This window comes from Aegilops tauschii, chromosome 6, assembly GCF_002575655.3.
Source record: "Aegilops tauschii subsp. strangulata cultivar AL8/78 chromosome 6, Aet v6.0, whole genome shotgun sequence".
NCBI lineage: Eukaryota > Viridiplantae > Streptophyta > Magnoliopsida > Poales > Poaceae > Aegilops > Aegilops tauschii.
Window position 1 is genome coordinate 83672458 of NC_053040.3, and position 23278 is coordinate 83695735.

At 46.4% G+C, this 23278-nt stretch overlaps 2 protein-coding genes across 3 annotated transcripts; both read left to right on the forward strand.

Annotated features, from left to right (window-relative positions):
- Window positions 1-672: 672 nt before the first annotated feature.
- On the forward strand, window positions 673-5500 carry LOC109733033 (uncharacterized). 2 transcript variants are annotated; one of them, XM_020292236.4, is made up of 8 exons: window positions 673-856; window positions 1054-1143; window positions 2073-2178; window positions 2954-3139; window positions 3487-3960; window positions 4074-4157; window positions 4308-4400; window positions 5095-5500. In XM_020292236.4, the coding sequence occupies exons 2-7, from the start codon at window positions 1087-1089 to the stop codon at window positions 4373-4375; spliced, it is 975 nt and encodes a 324-aa protein (XP_020147825.1). In that variant the 5' UTR covers window positions 673-856; window positions 1054-1086; the 3' UTR covers window positions 4376-4400; window positions 5095-5500. The 2 variants fall into 2 exon arrangements, with proteins under 2 accessions (XP_020147825.1, XP_020147826.1); XM_020292237.4 differs by lacking the exon at window positions 4308-4400 and having other exon boundaries at window positions 685-856.
- Window positions 5501-10299: 4799 nt separating this feature from the next.
- Window positions 10300-11090, forward strand: LOC109732987 (BTB/POZ and MATH domain-containing protein 2-like). The gene is made up of 2 exons (XM_020292194.2): window positions 10300-10709; window positions 10784-11090. Exons 1-2 carry the CDS (start codon window positions 10300-10302, stop codon window positions 11088-11090), a joined length of 717 nt encoding a protein of 238 aa, XP_020147783.2.
- The last annotated feature ends 12188 nt before the right edge of the window (window positions 11091-23278 follow it).

Sequence of the window (23278 nt, forward strand, 5' to 3'; positions counted from 1 at the left end):
GTAGTGTAATACAACCGATGGCAAAACTGATAAAACCCTTTTTTTAGTTGAAAATAGGGATATTATAATGAAATATGTACCTTTTCCCCTCACCTAGGGACATGAACCTGGTTCGAAACTTGACAATAATCATACTCGTAAACACTTTATTGATCGCCGGCAGGCCCTACATGTCACCACGGCAGAACAGCTCGAAAGCTTTCATAAGATCCACCTTTATTATGCGCCAGCACGATGCGAAAGAATTCTACTTCCACCTTTGCAATCTTTTTTTTTTTTGCAGGAGGTTCGATCTTTTCATGTTAATTAACATGTGTTATAAAAAAATCCAGTCGGAAACAAAAACCTCGGGCATGCTTTTCTCGTGTTTTTCCATGCGAACATGCCATTCCTTGCGTTTCTATCCACTTTAACCATTCTTGATTCAACTTACAAGTCAATACCAACTCAAACACAGCAGCCAAAACCATCCTTTTTTACACAGAAGAAAAGCAAGCATATCGGACACAACGCAACAGTGTCAGATAACGTGTTTATGGGAGCCAACCCACCCAATCAGCCGAGCTGACCCGACCCGAGCCAAGTGGCCACCCAGCATCCTCCCACCACCATCCCCATCCCCATCCCCATCCCATCCGCCTTTATTTAATAAACAAAACCGGATAAGATCACGCATCCATCGATAACCCCAACGGGTTAACGAGCCGCAGCAAACAAGCAAGCGGACAAACGCCCCCGACCCCGCCCCCCTCTCGCTCCTGCCGTCGCCCTCACCACCGTGATCCGATCATACACGCGCGCGCGCGCCCGCCTCGGCGTCGTCAGCGCTTCCTTCCCTCCCCGCGAGCAGGCCGAGGTACGTACGCGAGGCGGCCAGCGCTCTCGCTCGACCGGCCCCTTCCGGCCCCCTCCGCGCGGCCGCTCGCCGGCGGCCGGCGGGGTCGAACGGTTCCTTTCTCGCCGCTGCTTCGCGCTCCTCTCGCTTGCTCTTCGAATCGGCGCTCTGCCTGCGCTCTGTTGATTAATTGTTTTTTTATTGGGTTGGTGTCGCAGGAGAGGAGGAGGGAGGCTAGGGCAGGAGGCGGCATGTCCGGGGGAGAGGAAGGCGAAGGGCGCAAGGTGTCTCGCGAGGACATACAGCTCGTGAGCCCCCACCCCCCATGATCCCGGCTCCGGTTTCCTCTTCGCATGATTTTTTAATAATTTATTGTCTAGCTGAATCCGAGCAGGCTCTGTTTTTTTTTTCTCAATTTATTTCCCGAAAAAGTCTTTAGGTTGTGCGGTACTTGCAGGCCGGGCTGATTAGAATTGCTCGCCGTTGCAGTTTTATTTCTTTCTTCTTGTCCGTGTGTTTGATTCTGATTACTGTTGGCCCTTGAGAATGGAACGGAATGGCTGTGTTGAGGCAAAGGTACAGGTGAGGGTAATAAATGGGTGAAGGAAGGACGGAGGGGGGAATATGTGGCCCCCATTGCAATCGACTGAACTGGAATGCAAACTAGGAAATTTCTTAACATGAATTATGATATCTGATCGGTCGTCAACTACAACTAGTCAAATTTGTGTGTGATTACATCCTTCTTCTGAAGTCCTAATCATAGTTCATCAATGGGACGCATGCGATTTTCTTCAGAATTCGAAATTCATTGCGCAAGATTGTGCTACTAACAGGGTTCTGTTTCCCTCCAAAGACATTAAGTTTGAAGCAAGATGCTAACACTTCAAGACCCTAATAGTTCGCACTGACTACACACTCTTGTTTTTCCATTTTATTTTATTTTTTGATTTTGATAAAATGTGTTCGATGTCATTTCCTACCTTGCGGTTTGCTCTTTAGTTACTGCCATTTTCACAGACGTATATCTGCCTTGTTATGTGTCTCCTATGTGTCTGAGTCTGTTTATCACATTGTATGCACAGTCAATTGTGGTTACTGTATATGGCACTGTATGTGTTTGTTTGACATAAAGTTGTGACTGGAATTTCTTTGCATCTAGATAGGATTCTTTGTTAGTTTTGTGCATGCATATTTCCTTGAAGCAATGAGTTTTCATGCGGAAACTACTTTACAGGTCCAGAATCTCATCGAACGTTGTCTTCAGCTTTACATGAACCAGAAAGAAGTGGTTGAAACTCTATCTTTCCAGGCGAAAATAGAACCCAGCTTTACTGAGCTCGGTAATACTCGTGAACTCAGAAGTTCGCTTACTTCTTATGTTGCACTTTTGCTTGATTTAGTTGAGTGAGGTATCACAACTGGCAACACTTAATAGTTAGATCCCATGGACTCCTTTTTTTCCCAACTTTTTACATAGCATACATGGTGCTTAAGATTGAAAGCACAGTTTTGTATTGTATTTGAATGCTGTATGTATATATTATGTAGTCCTAGCTTTATTGGCATGATGGTGTCAGCTTGTTAGTCTTTTTCCTTGTTTTGACTACCTTGTCACAGAATGAAAACATTACCAGCTCTATGTTTTTGTAAATATGATTGCAGTATGCAATGCCTTCATGATCTTTGCAGTTTCCCCATCCTTGAATAAAGCATAGCAACTTGAGCAAAATGTGCATTTTCTATAAAGTAGAAAAAATTTCACACCGTCACTCCATGAGGCTCTCTGATACAAAATTAATGACAGAGCCACGTAGGAGGCTTTCATGTGTCAAAGTAAATTCCATGCTGTGCGTTGAATCTAAACAGCCTTATCTTTTGAATTTAATGCCATTTCATTACAATTTAACATGATGAATGAATCCCGGCAATTAGCTTATGATGAAAAGGAATATTTGTCTTTCTATCAGAATTTTGGAGAACATAGTGATTCTTTTCTGACATTGAGAACATAATGATTCTATTTTTGTTCATAAACAATTGAATCTTCGTTTGGTGTCTTTACTGGTACATGTATGGATGATTTGGCCCTCTCTTTCTCATCCTTATTTCCTCCAGTCTGGCAGAAACTTGAAGAAGAGAACCCTGAGTTTTTTAAGGCATATTATGTGAGGTTGATGCTTAAGAATCAAATAAATGTGTTCAACAAGCTCCTTGCGCATCAGTGTCGTCTTATGAATAAAGATCCTTCTGGAGCGCTTTCAATTACCCCTACTGCCCCTAATGGCTCTGACTCGAGCACATGTAAGTTTTTTTTTCCTGGGTAGCTTTTATACAGCTAAGTTAACTGGGAGTCCACTTGCTATCTCCTAAAATTTTCCAGTGGCAGTGCAGTTAGATTAATATATTTAATATGTTGCCCATACAGAGCCAATGCAAACTCATTTGTATAATTGTATGGTAGTTATCTCATCTCCAGTGATAGTTTGATAAAGATTCCTTTTATTCATTCATTACAGATCAAGATCACTATTTCTGGTTTTTGCAAGTCTTGATTCTTGATTTATGCATTAGTAGCTTGCTTTTAATTTTAGCTACGTCACAACCCTATTTTATTATGCTCTAAAGCAGTCTTTTTCTTACTTCCTCAGTGAACCAAAATACATGTTTTTTACAAGACACTACTAGCACTGCAATTCCAGATAGCTTCCTACACAATGGAAATTCTAGTGGTGTAATAAATGGCGCTCCTGCTACTGACCAGTTTATCTATGGTGGTAAAGTTGTCCATGGTCTTCCTAGTGGTATGGATGCTTCAGTTAGTCTACTATCAGCGCATAATTCGACTGGTGGACAGTTTAATGGAGACAATGGCACAACAATAAAGGCAGAGTCTAGCTTTTCGAGCAATCCAGAGTTTGCATTCTGCAACGAGAACACTTACCTAGAGCCTTGCCAATCAATTGGGGATGCCTCTGGTGGGTCCTTTAGTAGCTCTGAACTGAATGGGCAACCACTTGGTGATACAATTCTTGACATGGATACGTCATCATATGGTTTCTTGAGCCAGATTCCTCGCAATTTCAGTTTCTCAGATTTAACAGAGGATTTCAGTCATAGTACAGGTACTTCTGATTGACATTTCTGATATTTATTCTTTCTGTTGCTTTCTTAAGTCCTGCTGTTACAATACTGTTATTATGTATTTGTAATACCCTTTTCTTTGGGTTCTCTGCAGAAATATTAGAAAATTATGGCAGATCCCCTTTCATCCCTTCTGAGACGAACAACTTCTCAGAGTCTACTGCTGGAGGACACACAGGTTAAACATCCTCCTTCCGTCCACATTCCTCGTTTTCATGCTCACCCACCCTAAATAAGGCAACAAGATAAACGAGTATTCACTCTGAATTACAGCACTATGCATTGATGCAATGTTAGATCTAGCTAATGGTTCTCTTGCTATTGTCAGAAATAGGAAATATACGGCTAGATTCCATATCTGAGGGTGTTAGTTATGAAGATTTTGGAAGTGATTAATCAGCTTTTGATCATACTGCCTGAGGTAATTTCGTGACCAGAAATAGGTTTTAACAGCTGTTAGGTAAATTCACAAATAGATAGATTTTCTTATTTTCATGTAATTTCCTGGTCTTCGTGTGGATTTGATTGGCTGGGGACCTGGTGTAAATGGTTAACCTACAACGGACCTTGTTTTCCATGTCTAAGCTGAAATCTGTACTGGCACATTCAATTGGTATCTTCTGGGTTGAAGTTATTGCCATTAGAATTAATCTGTGTAGAGAATAGAGCGAGTATAGCTCAAGAAGATTGTAGCTGAATGTGAGTTCACTACACCATTAGTCGTTATGCGGGCTTGGTAGTTAGTACATCAGAACAAAATAAAAAGTAGCACATGACCTTTATATTAAAACTGTGAAAACTGGATGATATGACCTTTATATCAAGAGTAAATGGCATGCTCTTAACTTGTAAGATTGCCATGGTTGAGTAACTTAAGATGGTACAAGGAAACTATTTCTTAGTTGGGGACACATGGATATCATCTTTTGAGGACATGGTAGTGGTGTGTGGTGTGTGGCAATGCTCTTGCCGGAGGTGAATCCGTTGTTTGAACTTGCATATTTTTTCCATAACCCAGCTGGCTAGCGAAGTGTTTACCTTTAGCTGATACCGTTTTAAGTTTTCCAAGATCTTCACTGTTCTAATATATTTTGTCCTCCATCCTATGTGTGCAGTTTGAGTAGTGATCCGCCATCTGTACAGAGTCGTCCTTTGGGCAGGCAAACCTCTATAATCATTTGCGGTGAACACAGCTAATTTGCGGAAACTGTTCGTTGTCGGACTTGCGGTTCTGTGCTGTAGTAGAAGGGGATGCAAGAAGCCTATGTTCGTGTATCCTTGCTGATGGTATTGTAGAAGCCTTCTGTAACTGTTTCAGTTACTTAAGATAGCATTAGGTTTGGTTGGAGCCCCCCCCGTATGGTGGTTGAGTTATCATCTGTGAGAATCTTGTATAAAGAGTGTTCTTAACTGATGCTTATGGTTCGTACTTGTCCAATGTCATGTTCCACTTCCATTCAAACCGAAGATTATTAGTCGCCTCTTTTTAAGGCTGGTAATATTATTTTTAAGGTTTTGCTATCCTTGACGGACTGCTGTTATGATGATTGCGATTAAGATTACATTACTGGTCTTTATTTCCCCTCTCACTTTATGAAATCTGTTTGCAAATTTATCATCAAAGCATACGACAATAGAGATAATCTGCTAGTTCTGAGTCCAGAGAGGGTGAAGAATAAGTGGTTGAGACGATCTTAAAAAGAGCTAGAGCTCACAATTAAACCTATTAAGCTACACGTGAAGGACGGCCAACCAGCTATGCCACGTGGCGCAAGCTTGTTGGTCGTGTTGAAAAAGCTTTTGAATATTATTTTTAGATGGAGGTGAGAAATTTTTTAAAATGTTTTTTAGATGAAGGTGTTGACCTCATATATTTTTTTAAATGGAGGGCTGCGCAAAGTGGCGAGTGCTGGTAGGCCGTGTTGGTGATCTTTTTTTTTTCTTTTTTTACTTCTTTTTCTAGATGGAGGTGATGTTTAAAAAAAATATTTTCCTAGATGAAGGTGAGGACTACATGTACTTTTTTAAGTAAAAACGTGCGCACAATTTTCTCTCAAGCGGCGCCACCTGGTGGCGCCCCAACCACTAGTGATAGTCCAAAGAGCGTATCTTAGCTCACTATGATAGGTCATGTCTAGTCATCACTAGCGGGTATTATGGAACTCGAAAGTGATTTAATTTCTGGACGTTCTTTTAGTTACTACTTCCTCCGTTTTATATATAAAAGTGTTTTTGACACTAGTGTAGAATTAGTCTTTTTTGTCTTTAGAAAGACAAGTAATTCGGGACAGAGGGATTACGCGTTGTTTCGTGCATCTAATACCTTTAAATGAAAGTATACTTTTTAAAGAAATTTTAAATTGGTGTTATATAAATTGACATGGTGCCGGAGGAGCAGTTTCGGGAGGCGTAGGCCGACGTGGCCTACAACCTTCAGCTCCTCCAGGAGCACCGGCAGGCGGAGGAGCAGCTCGCCGCTAGAATCGCGCTGGATGTGGACGTGGCAGAGCAGGCCGCGATGTTCGAGTTCAAAGGGTATGTGTGATTTTTCATAAAAAAGTCCGTTGCCAGTACAGTAATACGAATCTCTCACTCAACGCAAACTATCTGTGATGATGTTATAAGGACATATTATGGTAAAATTTATGTGGACATGTTCGTCCACAATCTGTCTTTATTGTTAGAAATTGATTTAGATTTTATCCATTGTAAGGGCATTTCTAACGCCGACTCTCAAATCGCACGTGTAAGTTTGGACCACGCTGTCCCGTGTTGTGCCATTCAATGCGGACCTGTATCGGTCCGCTGAGCGGTCCGGACGTATTTTTTTCCGCAAACCGGAGACAAACTGGGGGGGGGGGGCTTTGCGGGTGTCCGGACAGTTGGTACGTCCGCTCCTGACGGTCGTGGCCCACAAAAACACCCTCCCTTGCTCGCGCATGCTTTCTTTCTGAAACGATTAGCGCCGCTCCAGAGTGTCAGTGCTGCGTTCATGCCTGGTCAGAGCGGACGCGACCTCTCATTGGCGCTGGCATTGAAGCGGCGCGTCGGCCGAGAGAGCGCCGCCCGCGCCGCTTCCCGGTGCACGCGACTGCTTCGCGTTCAAATGACACCACGATCGTCCGTCCGTCCGTCTACCGCCCACATTTATGACACGCGGTTGCAATGAACCTACTCTGGCGCCACATGTTCGTCCGTTTGTTGCCCACCATTGCCATTCACCCGCTATATAAACTCTAGCCTTGTCCATAGCCATAGTCATCCGCCTCCGGTCCCTTTCTCCTCTTCGCACTACTCCCACTATGGCCTCCTCGTGGTCCAAAACTCTTTGGGACGGACTGTCGCCGGAGTAGAAGAATGAGATGGCTGCCATTGCTGCTGGCTGGCAGGCAGCCGATGGCCGAAGACGTCCCAATGGATGACGCGGCCGAGGAAGAGCCGGCGCTACCCTCGTCGGTGCATTGCACCATGACCATCGGTGTGGACCGTGCCCATTACATGGACATGGTGCGGGAGGCGCAGTTTCTGGAGGCGTAGGCCGACATGGCCTACAACCTCCAGCTCCTCTAGGAGCACCAACAGGCAGAGGAGCAGCTCGCCGCCGGCAGGGCAATCGCACCGGACGTGGACGTGGCGGAGCAGGCGGCGCTATTCAAGTCCTACCCCTCCGCCCGCGTGATCCACCTCGCCCGCTGGTGGTATCACCAATGTCAGGTGGAACTGGAGGTCGACAAGGTGTGGAGCAAGACTAACAACGAGGAGGACATCGCCAAGGCGATCATTTAGTTTGGGTTTAAAATAGAAGTATGTCCGAAATTATACCTCCAGAGTCAAACGAAATCCCCCTTTTTTGAAGTATGTCCGAAATATAATGAATTTTGTCTGGTTTATATGAAATCCGCTGTGTTTGCATGAATCTCTTTTGGTTTATATGAAAATATGTCGTGTTTGCATGAATTTTGTCTAGTTAGTTTGAACCGTCTGGTTAGCTTTGGATGGCGGCCTCTGCATCAGTATCCACGAACTGGTCCGACAGTTGCTGGAGTAATTTGCGGGACAACATTGGAGATGCCTTAATACAGGGAAAAATACACATGTAGTAAATCTCATTTTGCAGGTGTATACAAAATAAAAGTACTCCGTAATTTATGATCAGCTAAGTTAGTTCTCCAAAATTTATGTTTTTCTAAAAGATGCTTGTATTCAAATCATGAAATAGTGCATAGTCCTTGACCCGTACAAACACATCCTAACATACGCACAAAGAATTAGAGAAACAATAACCAATTGAACACGAAGATCTCCACAACTCAATGTCATCATCCCTGGATCTTACGAGAAGACCTCTGCAACACAAGTATATGCAACCAGTCGCAAGCAAGTCATCATCTTCAATCACGACATAATTGTCGCCACGTTGCTCCCTCTTTTCTTTGCCCAGGTGCCGAAAAGACAAGGACATACATGTGCATCCAACATGCCTACACCAGTCTTCGCTATCTGTGGCTTTAAGTACCACTATATGTGCCCCTTCCACATGGAGAACTAGGATCCGGTCCCTGTGCTGTAGCCGGGCCAACCGCCTGGGCAAAGCTGGACATCCCTCGAGCAGCAGCACAAAGAAAGAGATAGAACAGCAACAAAAAATCATACCGATGAGGAGGAAGAAGAATCTCCATCTCCACGCAACCACCTCCCATCCGTGGACCCAACTGGCCAGTGTCGATCGACCTCTAGACACCATAGCCCGCGACCCCGACAAGATCCGGAGATCCGCCACCCCGTTGGCTCCTAGACGAAGGCAAGAGCCATGCTTGACCACAAACGAAGCTTGGGGAAACTTATTCAGGTGTGACGCCGGACCGCTTAACCGCAAACGGAGCCCAGAGAAACTTATACAGACATGACGACACCGCAACGGCGTCGACAACGTCTTCCTCAACCCTAACCTTATTGAGAATCCACCCGATGCACAAATCTGAGGTTTCCCCTCCCTCCCACCACCGGAGCGGCTGGTGGAGGGAGAGGGAACCATCAGCAGCACTGGTGGCGTGCAAAGGGAAGCCGTGGGCGCCTCCTTTTCGCCTGTGTACGGGATCCACTGTTTCCGGGGTTACTCAAAAATTTATGTTTAGTTTGTTCAACTTGGTGCACAATACTCACAATTCATTTCACGAAAAATAAACCAAATGATAAGTGTCACACATGTGACACGAAGCACTCCAGTCCTGACGTTTTTTACAACTAAAGTATTTTTTGCGGGTACAACTAAAGTTGTCATCCAAAAAAACCGAACCCGAAAAAGCCAAACCTTGTCATAAAAAAGAGGTTGTCATGCTTGACAACTAAAATTGTCATCCACGTCACTAAACTTTCCATATAAAAACGTTTGGAGTTTTTTTTTAACATAGTACAGACGCAAGCGTTCATATACACGCGTATGCACTCACCCTTATGAATGCACACACGCACGCCCTACCGATATGAGCACCTGGTGGGCTGGGGATATCACTGCCCCTCTAACCATCCAACCGCAGGTTAGGTCACACGTTCGGAGTTATCATGTGTGGCACTTACGAAGTCCAAAAATAAAACCCTCTCAATTCATGAACCATCGTTACGATTTTACCCACCAAAATCTGGTACTCCTCAATTTCCGCGGGTATAGAGTCTTTGTGGCTCGGTAGCTCCTTCATTTCGGTGACTCTTCCGGCGGCTTACCCTCTACTATCGATCTCCTTCGGTGTCTGCGGTGTTGCCGATGTGTGTGTGCTCTGACTTGTGGTCGTGCTCCGTGGCTGCCCCAGACTCGAGACCAACCATTGCTCTAGCTCTCGGGTGAGCGTCTCTACATTCGACGGTGCGGCGCCTTCGAGCCTAGGCGGGGGGAAGGGATCCCCTTCGATGTTAGAGGAGGCACGTGTTGGGTCATCTCCAGCCCCTGGTTTTCAGTCCTGAGTTCGACTCCTCTGCCGGTTGCTGATCCTCAAGGCTTCACTTGTAGTCGTTTTAGGTGCCTTTCTGTAGTGGGCTTCTCCTCAACTAGCAGTTAGTTATCTTTTGTTTGCTGGTTGTAGGTGTAGCGCTGTAAGCCCCCTTGTATCGTTTGGCCGATATTGTGTGGTGGTCTCGCTCTTGTACTCCTCGCCGGTTGATGGCTTTGTTAATTCAAAGCCGGGCTTTTCTTGAACCTTCGTTCTAAAAAAAAACTACTCCACAATCTTGTTTTGAAGGACAAGTGAATCAAACGCATCAGGTTGTTTCCATTGATCGACTCCGTGGTTCCATCTCGTAACGATCTCGTGCGTGCGGCGCCGGCCATGGCGGCGAACGAGACCGCCTCCACGCACCGCCTGTCGTCCACCACAGGCGTGCACCTGCTCAAGGTCGCCGGACACTCCCTGATCAAAGGAGCCAGCATCAGCGTCGAGTCCAAGCCCTTCCACGTCGCCGGTCACGATTGGGTCGTCGAGTACTACCCCTCCGGCAACAAGAACACCGGCGAGCAACACACGTCGGTCTTCATCAACTTGGAAAACCCCGGGGAGGCCATTGTCCGGGCGAACTACTCCTTTTGCCCTGGCTTGCCGGCGACGGGGGAGAAGACCACAGTTAACAGCAGCACGCACGATTTCTCCGCCGCGCACAAGAGCTACAGATTCAGCAAGTTCGTGCGCAAAGCCGATCTAACCAAGTGGGGCTACCTCAACGACGACTGCCTCCTGATCAAGTGCCTCCGACATCTTCAGAGGGCCACGGAGACGACGACACGAGCGTCGTCGTGCCGCCCTCGGAACTGACCAGAGATATCGGCAAGATCCTAGACGACGGCCTCAAGGCGGACATGACCGTCAAGATCGGCTGGTTCAGGAGGTTCAAGGTGCACGGGTGCGTGCTCGCCGCGCGGTCGCCGGTCTTCCGCGCGCAGCTGTGCGTCTCCATGGTGGAGAGCAGGCGAAGCAGTATTCGCGTCAGGGGCATATGCGCAAGTGTCTTCGAGGCCCTACTGTATTACATGTACAAGGACACCCTGCCGCCGTTCATGGAGGAGGCCACCGAGGAGGCTACGAACATGGCGCAGCATCTGCTCGTCGCTGCCGACCGGTTGTAACGTCCCGGATCCCGATGTGTCAGGTGTCTTACAGTTATTCGTCGTCGTTGCCTTGTCTTTTGCTTGCGTGTTACATTTTTCCATGTCATCATATGCATTGCATTCTCATATTTTCAAAACTTGCATCCGGTCCTTTTCCGCGTTGTCCGTTTCACGATCCGACACTCTCGCACGCGCCCGTTGCACCCCTCTGTTTTCTTTTCGTGAGCGGGAGAAAAACGTTCTCGAAATGGGCCGAGATTTGCCGAGTGGCCTTGATATAGCACCGGTAGACCGCCCGTCAAATTTCGTTTCATTTGGAAGTCGTTTGATACCCCAACGGTTAACCGCGTAGCCCGAAGCCCCCTTCTCTTTGCAGCCCAGCACCCTTTCACCACAGCCCACTGGCCCATCCAAACCCCCTCCATGCTCTCGGTTGTTCGATCACGATCGTGTGGGCGAAAACCGCACCTCAGTTGGACACTCCTAGCTCCCTCTACCTATATAAAGGCCTCCTCGTCCATTATCGCAGACAAACCCTAGTCTTCTTCCCCTCCGCGCCGCCGGATAAAAGCCCCTCGCCGTCGGACATGTCCGCCACCGCCCCCGCGCCAATCCCAGCGCGCCATGTGGCATCCCGCCTCCGTCCACCGCCGTGGCCCGCCTGGCCCATCGCGGGCCCGCGCGAGCCCGCCGCCGCCCAGTGCCTCCGCCTCCGCGCCCAGCGCACCGGCCCGCTGCCGCCTCGCCGGCGCGCCCCTCCGCTCCGGTCACCGCCTCCGCCCCGGGTCGCGTCCCCGTCGCCCTCTTCCTCTCCCTCTCTCCTTCCCCTGCCTCACCCTCTCTCTCCCCGCGCAGGAGCTCAACGAGCCGCCCCGAGCTCCGCCCCGCAGCCATCCCGCGTCGCCGGCCCCGCCTCCGGCTAGATCCGGCAAGGAGCCGCCGGATCCGCCCCGTCCCGCTCCCGCCGGGGACCTCCCGCCGGGCCACGCCGCCCCGCCGCCTGCAAGCCCCAGCGCCGCCACCCTCTGCTCGTGCTCGAGCACGAGGAGGATGACGCGCCTCGCCGCCTCGGCCTCGCCCCGGTCCAGAGCCACCTCCGTCGGCCCAGCCCAGCACCGACATGCCCTTGGGCCCTAGGTGAGCTTCTTTTCGCCTAACCCTCGCCCCGGGCGACTTTTAAAATCTTGCGCTCGCTCGTTTTTTTAGAAAAAAGGCCAAGTCTTTTTTGAGATCATCAGCATATTGCATTCTTGTGAGTGATGTAACTTTGTGTGTACTCCTCCGTTTTACGTGTATAATATATCATAATGTTCATCATGAGATGCTCTTCATTTTGTTCCATTGTGCCATGTTTGTTTGAGTCCATATTGATGCCTTAATCATCGTTGCAAGAGTGCTATATGATGTTAACTGCTGTCTGTTTGCAGAACTTGGTGATTTGTCTTTTTCATTGCATTTTGTGTGTGCATCCTATGAGCATGAGCTCTACATGTGTTTTGAACTACATCATGTCATATTTACAGAGGTGCTTGTCTTGTATTTTTGTGATCTATATGGTGACTAGCACAAGTATGCAAAATAGCCTCCATGATGTTGCTGATTTCTGTGACTTGGTCATTTCTGCTAAGTCTGTAGCTGTTATATTTTGTTGCTATGTTGCCATGCTGCTACCATGAGTTGTATATTATGGTATACATGTTATGCTCTATCCATCCATGCCCTTGTTTGCATTTATAGCCTTCTGTAGCTTGTTGCAAACTTGCTCTCAAATTATTAAATAATGTTGCTGTCAGCCTGTTAACATGAAGTTCAGTTTTGACATGTGTTTTGCTAGTGATCCATGCACCCTATGATCTTGATCTTGCCATGCTTAACTTCATAATTATGCCATCTTACTATTTGATGCCTTCACATGCCATGAAATGCTTTGTGATGAGTGATTTGAGCTCGCAAAGATGCCTTCATAATTCTGTTTATGCCATGCTCAGTTTTTCTGCCAAGTCTGAATCTGTTTATGAAACTTGCTATGTTTACATGGGTGCCATCATATCTTCTGTGCCTTTTTGGCTCGTGATCAGTAAAGGACTTTTGTTCTGTGCCGTTAGTAGATTCATGTCATGCCTTTCTTTGCTATGATCTGTTACTTTAAAATATTGTTTGATAGCTCTAAACTTTGCAACCTGATGTTATTTCTGCCATGCCCAGTGATTTCTGCTAAGTCTGTGAATCTGGTATTATTTACAATCTTGCCATGTCCTTTTGAGCATGTTCTTGTGATATCTGGAGTTAGCTTAGTGTTCATGTTTTGTCATGCTTTACCTGTAAATCATGCCCATGCTTTTTGTTTTCATGTTGAGATGCTGTAGCATGTTGTTTCGATGCTTGCAAGATGCCTAGTTGCTATTTTGGACAGATTGTTGCTATATCTTGTTTGGAATGTATGTGTTGCACCGTTGCTCCGTTTTGAGCATGTTCTATATGTAACTTGCTTAGAATTGCATGTAGTTCCATATTATCTTGTTTCATCCTTCTTTTGAGGTGTTTGCTTTATGTTTGAATGCATTTTGCATCAATGCCATGTTTAGCTTGTTTTGCTCATATCTTCTAGGTCGTAGCTCCGAACTAAATGAACTTTATATGTAACTTGACTAGAATTTCGCGTAGATCATCTTGGTGCATCTTAACTTGCTGTTTAAAAACTTGAACATAAGGCTTATTCAGATCTGGACCAATTACGAAATTTGCATATGAGGACTTACCGGAATTGTTATATGTTGTTTCCGGCCTCATTTAAACTTGCTTTGATGTGTTGTTATTGTATGCATCATCTCTTGCCATGAGTAGCTTCATATAGCCTTGTCATGCATCATACTTGGTTGAGCATCATGTCTTGTTATGTGTTCTGTGTTTACCTTGTTGTTTGCTTCTTTCCGGTTGTGCTCCTTCTCGTTAGTTCCTGTTTCGTTGCGATCATGAGGATTCGTTCGTCTACGCTTGGTTCGTCTTCGTGGCTTCATCTTCTTCATGGACTCGTTCTTCTTCCTAGCGGGATTTCAGGCAAGATGACCGTCACCTTGGATCTCATTACTATCATTGCTATGCTAGTTGCTTCGTTCTATCTCTATGCTGCGCTACCTATCACTTGTTTTTCAAGCCTCCCAAATTGCCATGTCAGCCCCTAACCTTTTCACCCTTCCTAGCAAACTGTTGTTTGGCTATGTTACTGCTTTGCTCAGCCCCTCTTATAGCGTTGCTAGTTGCAGGTGAAGATGAAGATTGCTCCATGTTGGATTATGTTTATGTTGGGATATCACAATATCTCTTATATTATTAATGCATCTATATACTTGGTAAAGGGTGGAAGGCTCGGCCTTATGCCTGGTATTTTGTTCCACTCTTGCCGCCCTAGTTTCCGTCATACCGGTGTTATGTTCCTTGATTTTGCGTTCCTTACGCGGTTGGGTTGTTATGGGGACCCCTTGACAGTTCGCTTTGAATAAAACTCTTCCAGCAAGGCCCAACCTTGGTTTTACATTTGCCTCACCTAGCCTTTTTTCCCTTGGGAGTCGCGCATCCCGAGGGTCATCTTTATTTTAACCCCCCCGGGCCAGTGCTTCGCTAAGTGTTGGCCCGAACCGGGCAGCCTGCAGGGCCACCTCGGGGCAACTTGAGGGCTGGTTTTACTCGTAGCTTGACCTATACGGTGCTGCCCTGAGAACGAGATATGTGCAGCTCCTATCGGGATTGTCGGCGCATCGGGCGGCTTTGCTTGTCTTGTTTTACCATTGTCGAAATGTCTTGTAAACCGGGATTCCGAGACTGATCGGGTCTTCCCGGGAGAAGGAATATCCTTCGTTGACCGTGAGAGCTTATAATGGGCTAAGTTGGGACACCCCTGCAGGGTATAAACTTTCGAGAGCCGTGCCCGCGGTTATGTGGCAGATGGGAATTTGTTAATGTCCGGTTGTAGAGAACTTGACACTTGACTTAAATAAAACGCATCAACCGCGTGTGTAACCGTGATGGTCTCTTTTTGGCGGAGTCCGGAAAGTGAACACGGTTTCTGGGTTATGTTTGACGTAAGTAGGAGTTCAGAATCACTTCTTGATCATTGCTAGCTTCACGACCGTTCCGTTGCTCCTCTTCTCGCTCTTATGTGCGTATGTTAGACACCATATATGCTTAGTCGCTGCTGCAACCTCACCATTTTACCCCTTTTACTTACCCATCAAGCTTTGCTAGTCTTGATACCCATGGTAATGGGATTGCCGAGTCCTCGTGGCTCACAGATTACTACAACCACCAGTTGCAGGTACATGTTTTGCGATGATCATGACGCGAGAGCGATTTTGCTTGTTTTGGAGTTCTTCTTCTGCTTCTTCGATCAGGGGATAGGTTCCAGGTCGGCAGCCTGGGCTAGCAGGGTGGATGTCGTTTGAGCTTCTGTTTGTGTTTCATCCATAGTTGGATGTTGTTCTCATGTATATTGATGTATTCTTGCGGCATTTGTATGCATTGTATGTATCCCCATCTATTATGTAATGTTGATGTAATGATATCCACCTTGCAAAAGCGTCTTCAAGATGCGCTTCTATCCTTGGTGGGACCTTTGAGTTCCTTTAGGATAGGGTCGCATCTTGGGCGTGACAAGTTGGTATCAGAGCCTCGACCGACCATAGGAGCCCCCTTGATTGATCGTGTAGTTTGGCCGTTGTTGAGTCTAGAAGAAAACTGTTTTCGGAGTCTAGCTATATCGGAGAGTAGGATTTCTTTTACTCCTCAGCCCCTTCGTCGCTCTGGTGAGGAATCTTGATGTAGGTGTTTCGACTTACTTCTCTTCCCCTTCAAATTTTTCTTTAGGATCACGCGGTTAGCTTTTGTTCGTTGTCCATCCTCTTTTCAATCCGGCGCATTTCTCTTCGAGTGGTTTCGATCCTCGTCATCTTTGGCAAGACCAGTCCTCAGTGCTTCTCAACCGACGTTGTTTCCCATCCGAAGTTGTCCTTATTTTTCCCACCTGCCCACCCCTTTTTCTTCTCAGAGCCGGAGTCCGTGATCGAGTATCCATCCTACTCGTGCGAAGTCTTTGCATTCTTTCCTCAATGATTTCAACCGGCATTTTCTCTTCAAAGCTATTCGTCGATTTTCCCTTCCAAGTTTTCGTTGTTTTTCCCGCCCTCCCATCCCCTTTTATTCCCGGAGCTTGAGTCTCTTTCGAGCATCAATTTCATTCATGCGGAGCCTCTCCAGTCTTCCCTCAGTTATTTCAACCGGTGAATTCTCGTCTCGTTTGACATTCTTCATCTCTTTTCTTCTCCGGTGGACTCAATTCAAGTTTTTCGGGTTGATCATATTCTTTCCTTGGATCAAATGTTTTCCCCTTGCTTGTTCGCCTCTCGCCATCTAATCATTCCGGAGTTCGGAAGACATCTCAGGAGATTCGTCTGTGTTCCAATTAATTCGAGGTTGTCACCTAATTCAAGCCCTTCAGTCGTTCCTGTGCATCATCTATCTCTTCAATAATCCTTTCCAACGGTGTTTTCTCTTCAGTGGGCCCTAACCCACAGGTCATTTCCCAGGATCTTACCTGACTCTTCTAATTTTCCTAGAGTTATTCTCAAATTCTTTTCGAAGTTGACGTAAGAATGAATTTCATCAGTCAGATGCCTTTCCAAGATCGATTTCAAATTATTTTTCATTGTTGACTCTACCTCTTCGCTTTTCATTCTCCCGGAGTATCTCAACAATTTTGGTGTTATTTCTCGTCGTCACTCTCAACATTTGAAGACTGAAGTAGAATTTTTCTTAAATCTTGTCCGTTCTCCCGAAGATTCATGTCGCTAGCTTGATGCTATCCGCTCATATTGTTTCTAGTCGTGCAATTCTTTTCATCCATCCGGAGTATTTCAGGAGTTGCTTTCTCTCTCAATCATCCGAAGGTCATCTTTTCGGAATATTTCTTCGTTCCAAGTTTTCAGCTCTGTTCGTTCCTATATTTGCACCGGCTCCTCGTTCAAGCATTCTTCAATCAGTTCGCAATCCCTTCGTTCTCTTGTCTCTTAATTCCCTCAAGTATCTTTGTGTTTTTCCAATTCTTTCCGGTGATTCATTCTCTTTTCGTCATTCGTTTCAATTCCTACAGTGCTTCGTTCAAGATTTCCTTTCCGTTGTTATCATATCAATTCATTCGTTCTTTCCAGCCCTACCGGGGATTCACGAAGACTTTCTTAAGTTTTGCGCTATATCCCCCCTTTATCTTTCCAACAAGAATAAGTACTATGCAAATCCATTGTTCCTCATCAATTTAATTGGTGGAGGATAAGCTGTTGGGAATCGTAGCATAATTTTAAAATTTTCCTACGCTCACCAAGATGCATCTATGGAGTATACTAGCAACGAGGGGAAAGGAGTGCATCTACATACCCTTGTAGATCGCGAGTGGAAGCGTTCCAATGAACGTGGATGACGGAGTCGTACTCGCCGTGATCCAAATCACCGATGACCGAGTGCCGAACGGACGGCACCTCCGCGTTCAACACACGTACGGTGCAGCGACGTCTCCTCCTTCTTGATCCAGCAAGGGGAAAGGAGAGGTTGATGGAGATCCAGCAGCACGACGGCGTGGTGGTGGATGTAGCGGTTCTCCGGCAGGGCTTCGCCGAGCTTCTGCGAGAGAGAGAGGTGTTGCAGGGGAGGAGGGAGGCGCCCAAGGCTGTGGGTTTCTGCCCTCCCCCCCTTTATATAGGCCCCCTTGGGAGGGGGGGTGGCCAAAACCCATCTAGGGTTGGGGGGGGGGGGCGGCCAAGGGGTGGAAAGGGGTGCCTTGCCCCCCAAGGCAAGGGGGAAGCTCCCCCCTAGGGTTCCCAACCCTAGGCGCATGGGGGGAGGCCCAAGGGGGGCGTCCCAGCCCACTAAGGGCTGGTTCCCTTCCACTTTCAGCCCACGGGGCCCTTCGGGATAGGTGGCCCCACCCGGTGGACCCCCGGGACCCTTCCGGTGGTCCCGGTACAATACCGGTAACCCCCGAAACTTTCCCGGTGGCCGAAACTTGAATTCCTATATATAATTCTTCACCTCCGGACCATTTCGGAACCTCTCGTGACGTCCGAGATCTCATCCGGGACTCCGAACAACTTTCGGGTTTCCGCATACATATATCTCTACAACCCTAGCGTCACCGAACCTTAAGTGTGTAGACCCTACGGGTTCGGGAGACATGCAGACATGAACGAGACGCCTCTCCGGTCAATAACCAACAGCGGGATCTGGATACCCATGTTGGCTCCCACATGTTCCACGATGATCTCATCGGATGAACCACGGTGTCGAGGATTCAATCAATCCGTATGCAATTCCCTTTGTCAATCGGTATGTTACTTGCCCGAGATTCGATCGTCGGTATCCCAATACCTTGTTCAATCTCGTTACCGGCAAGTCTCTTTACTCGTACCGCAATGCATGATCCCGTGACTAACGCCTTAGTCACATTGAGCTCATTATGATGATGCATCACCGAGTGGGCCCAGAGATACCTCTCCGTCACACGGAGTGACAAATCCCAGTCTCGATCCGTGCCAACCCAACAGACACTTTCGGAGATACCCGTAGTGCACCTTTATAGTCACCCAGTTACGTTGTGACGTTTGGCACACCCAAAGCACTCTTACGGTATCCGGGAGTTGCACGATCTCATGGTCTAAGGAAAAGATACTTGACATTGGAAAAGCTCTAGCAAACGAAACTACACGATCTTTTATGCTATGCTTAGGATTGGGTCTTGTCCATCACATCATTCTCCTAATGATGTGATCCCGTTATCAATGACATCCAATGTCCATAGTCAAGAAACCATGACTATCTGTTGATCAACGAGCTAGTCAATTAGAGGCTTACTAGGGACACGTTTTGGTCTATGTATTCACACATGTATTACGATTTCCGGACAATACAATTATAGCATGAATAATAGACTATTATCATGAACAAAGAAATATAATAATAACCATTTATTATTGCCTCTAGGGCATATTTCCAACAGTCTCCCACTTGCACTAGAGTCAATAATCTAGTTACATTGTGATGAATCGAACACCCATTGCGTCCTGGTGTTGATCATGTTTTGCCCTAGGGAGAGGTTTAGTCAACGGATCTGCTACATTCAGGTCCGTATGTACTTTACAAATATCTATGTCTCCATTTTGAACACTTTCACGAATGGAGTTGAAGCGACGCTTGATATGCCTGGTCTTCCTGTGAAACCTGGGCTCCTTCGCAAGGGCAATGGCTCCAGTGTTGTCACAGAAGAGAGTCATCGGGCCCGACGCATTGGGAATCACCCCTAGGTCGGTAATGAACTCCTTCATCCAGACTGCTTCCTGTGCTGCCTCCGAGGCTGCCATGTACTCCGCTTCACATGTAGATCCCGCCACGACGCTTTGCTTGCAACCGCACCAGCTTACTGCTCCTCCATTCAATATATACACGTATCCGGTCTGTGACTTCGAGTCATCAAGATCTGTGTCGAAGCTAGCGTCGACGTAACCCTTTACGATGAGCTCTTCGTCACCTCCATAAACGAGAAACATATCCTTAGTCCTCTTCAGGTACTTCAAGATATTCTTGACCGCTGTCCAGTGTTCCATGCCGGGATTACTTTGGTATCTTCCTACCAAACTTACGGCAAGGTTTACATCAGGTCTGGTACACAGCATGGCATACATAATAGACCCTATGGCCGAGGCATAGGGGATGACACTCATCTTTTCTCTATCTTCTGCCATGGTCGGGCATTGAGCCGTGCTCAACTGCACACCTTGCAATACAGGCAAGAACCCCTTCTTGGACTGATCCATATTGAACTTCTTCAATATCTTGTCAAGGTATGTACTCTGTGAAAGACCAATGAGGCGTCTTGATCTATCTCTATAGATCTTGATGCCTAATATATAAGCAGCTTCTCCAAGGTCCTTCATTGAAAAACACTTATTCAAATAGGCCTTTGTACTCTCCAAGAATTCTATATCATTTCCCATCAACAGTATGTCATCCACATATAATATGAGAAATGCTACAGAGCTCCCACTCACTTTCTTGTAAACACAGGCTTCTCCATAAGTCTGTGTAAACCCAAACGCTTTGATCATCTCATCAAAGCGAATGTTCCAACTCCGAGATGCTTGCACCAGCCCATAGATTGAGCGCTGGAGCTTGCATACTTTGTTAGCATTCTTAGGATCGACAAAACCTTCCGGCTGCATCATATACAACTCTTCCTTAAGGAAGCCATTAAGGAATGCTGTTTTGACGTCCATCTGCCATATCTCATAATCATAGTATGCGGCAATTGCTAACATGATTCGGACGGACTTCAGCTTCGCTACGGGTGAGAAAGTCTCATCGTAGTCAACCCCTTGAACTTGTCGATAACCCTTAGCGACAAGTCGAGCTTTGTAGATGGTCACATTACCATCTGCGTCCGTCTTCTTCTTAAAGATCCATTTGTTTTCTATGGCTCGCCGATCATCAGGCAAGTCAGTCAAAGTCCATACTTCGTTTTCATACATGGATCCTATCTCGGATTTCATGGCTTCTAGCCATTTGTCGGAATCCGGGCCCGCCATCGCTTCTTCATAGTTCGAAGGTTCACCGTTGTCTAACAACATGATTTCCAGGATAGGGTTGCCGTACCACTCTGGTGCGGAACGTGTCCTTGTGGACCTACGAAGTTCAGTAGTAACTTGATCCGAAGCTTCATGATCATCATCATTAACTTCCTCCCCAGTCGGTGTAGGCACCACAGGAACATTTTCCCGCGCTGCGCTACTTTCCGGTTCGGAAGGGGTGACTATCACCTCATCAAGTTCCACTTTCCTCCCACTCAATTCTTTCGAGAGAAACTCCTTCTCCAGAAAGGACCCGTTCTTGGCAACGAAGATCTTGCCTTTGGATCTGAGGTAGAAGGTATACCCAATAGTTTCCTTGGGGTATCCTATGAAGACGCATTTTTCCGACTTGGGTTCGAGCTTTTCAGGTTGAAGTTTCTTGACATAAGCATCGCATCCCCAAACTTTTAGAAACGACAGCTTAGGTTTCTTCCCAAACCATAATTCATACGGTGTCGTCTCAACGGATTTCGACGGAGCCCTATTTAAAGTGAATGCGGCAGTCTCTAAAGCATAGCCCCAAAATGAGAGCGGTAAATCGGTAAGAGACATCATAGATCGCACCATATCCAATAGAGTGCGATTACGACGTTCGGACACACCGTTTCTCTGAGGTGTTCCAGGCGGCGTGAGTTGTGAAACTATTCCACATTTCCTTAAGTGTGTACCAAATTCGTGACTTAAATATTCTCCACCACGATCTGATCGTAAGAATTTTATTTTCCTGTCACGTTGATTCTCGACTTCACTCTGAAATTCCTTGAACTTTTCAAAGGTTTCAGACTTGTGTTTCATTAGGTAGACATACCCATATCTACTTAAATCATCAGTGAGAGTGAGAACATAACGATATCCTCCGCGAGCCTCAACACTCATTGGACCGCACACATCGGTATGTATGATTTCCAATAAGTTGGTTGCTCGCTCCATTGTTCCGGAGAACGGAGTCTTGGTCATCTTACCCATGAGGCATGGTTCGCACGTGTCAAATGATTCGTAATCAAGAGACTCCAAAAGTCCATCTGCATGGAGCTTCTTCATGCGCTTGACACCAATGTGACCAAGGCGGCAGTGCCACAAGTATGTGGGACTATCGTTATCAACTTTACATCTTTTGGTATTCACACTATGAACATGTGTAACATCACGTTCGAGATTCATCGAAAATAAACCATTGACCAGCGGGGCATGACCATAAAACATATCTCTCAAATAAATAGAACAACCATTATGATCGGATTTAAATGAGTAGCCATCTCGAATTAAACGAGATCCAGATACAATGTTCATGCTTAAAGCTGGCACTAATAACAATTATTGAGGTTTAAAACTAATCCCGTGGGTAGATGCAGAGGTAGTGTGCCGACGGCGATCACATCGACCTTGGAACCATTCCCGACACGCATCGTCACCTCGTCCTTCGTCAGTCTCCGTTTATTCCGTAGTTCCTGCTTTGAGTTACAAATATGAGCAACCGCACCGGTATCAAATACCCAGGAGCTACTACGAGTACTGGTAAGGTACACATCAATTACATGTATATCACATATACCTTTGGTGTTGCCGGCCTTCTTCTTGTCCGCTAAGTATTTGGGGCAGTTCCGCTTCCAGTGACCACTTCCCTTGCAATAAAAGCACTCAGTTTCAGGCTTGGGTCCATTCTTTGACTTCTTCCCAGTAACTGGCTTACCGGGCGCGGCAACTCCCTTGCCGTCCTTCTTGAAGTTCTTCTTACCCTTGCCCTTCTTGAACTTAGTGGTTTTATTCACCATCAACACTTGATGTTCTTTTCTGATCTCTACCTCAGCTGATTTCAGCATTGAATATACCTCAGGAATGGTCTTTTCCATCCCCTGCATATTGAAGTTCATCACAAAGCTCTTGTAGCTTGGTGGAAGCGACTGGAGGATTCTGTCAATGACCGCGTCATCCGGGAGATTGACTCCCAGCTGAGACAAGCGGTTATGCAACCCAGACATTCTGAGTATGTGCTCACTAACAGAACTATTCTCCTCCATTTTACAGCTGAAGAACTTGTCGAAGACATCATATCTCTCGACCCGGGCATGAGCTTGGAAAACCAATTTCAGCTCCTCGAACATCTCATATGCTCCATGTTTCTCAAAACGCTTTTGGAGACCCGGTTCTAAGCTGTAAAGCATGCCGCACTGAACGAGGGAGTAATCATCAGCACGCTGCTGCCAAGCGTTCATAACGTCTTGGTTCTCTGGGATTGGTGCTTCACCTAGCGGTGCTTCTAAGACATAATCTTTCTTGGCTACTATGAGGATGAGCCTCAGGTTCCGGACCCAGTCCGTATAGTTGCTGCCATCATCTTTTAGCTTGGTTTTCTCTAGGAACGCGTTGAAATTGAGGACAACGTTGGCCATTTGATCTACAATACATAGTGTAAAGATTTTAGACTAAGTTCATGATAATTAAGTTCATCTAATCAAATTATTTAATGAACTCCCACTCAGATAGACATCCCTCTAGTCATCTAAGTGAAACATGATCCGAATTCAACTAGGCCGTGTCCGATCA

Coding starts and splice junctions, on each gene's coding strand:
- LOC109732987 (XM_020292194.2), top strand. CDS start 10,300: ATGGCGGCGAACGAGACCGCCTCCACGCACCGCCTGTCGTCCACCACA. Junction 10,710..10,783: donor GACGACTGCCTCCTGATCAA/GTGCCTCCGACA, acceptor GGAACTGACCAG/AGATATCGGCAAGATCCTAG.
- LOC109733033 (XM_020292236.4), top strand. CDS start 1,087: ATGTCCGGGGGAGAGGAAGGCGAAGGGCGCAAGGTGTCTCGCGAGGAC. Junction 2,179..2,953: donor ACCCAGCTTTACTGAGCTCG/GTAATACTCGTG, acceptor TATTTCCTCCAG/TCTGGCAGAAACTTGAAGAA. Junction 3,961..4,073: donor GGATTTCAGTCATAGTACAG/GTACTTCTGATT, acceptor GGTTCTCTGCAG/AAATATTAGAAAATTATGGC.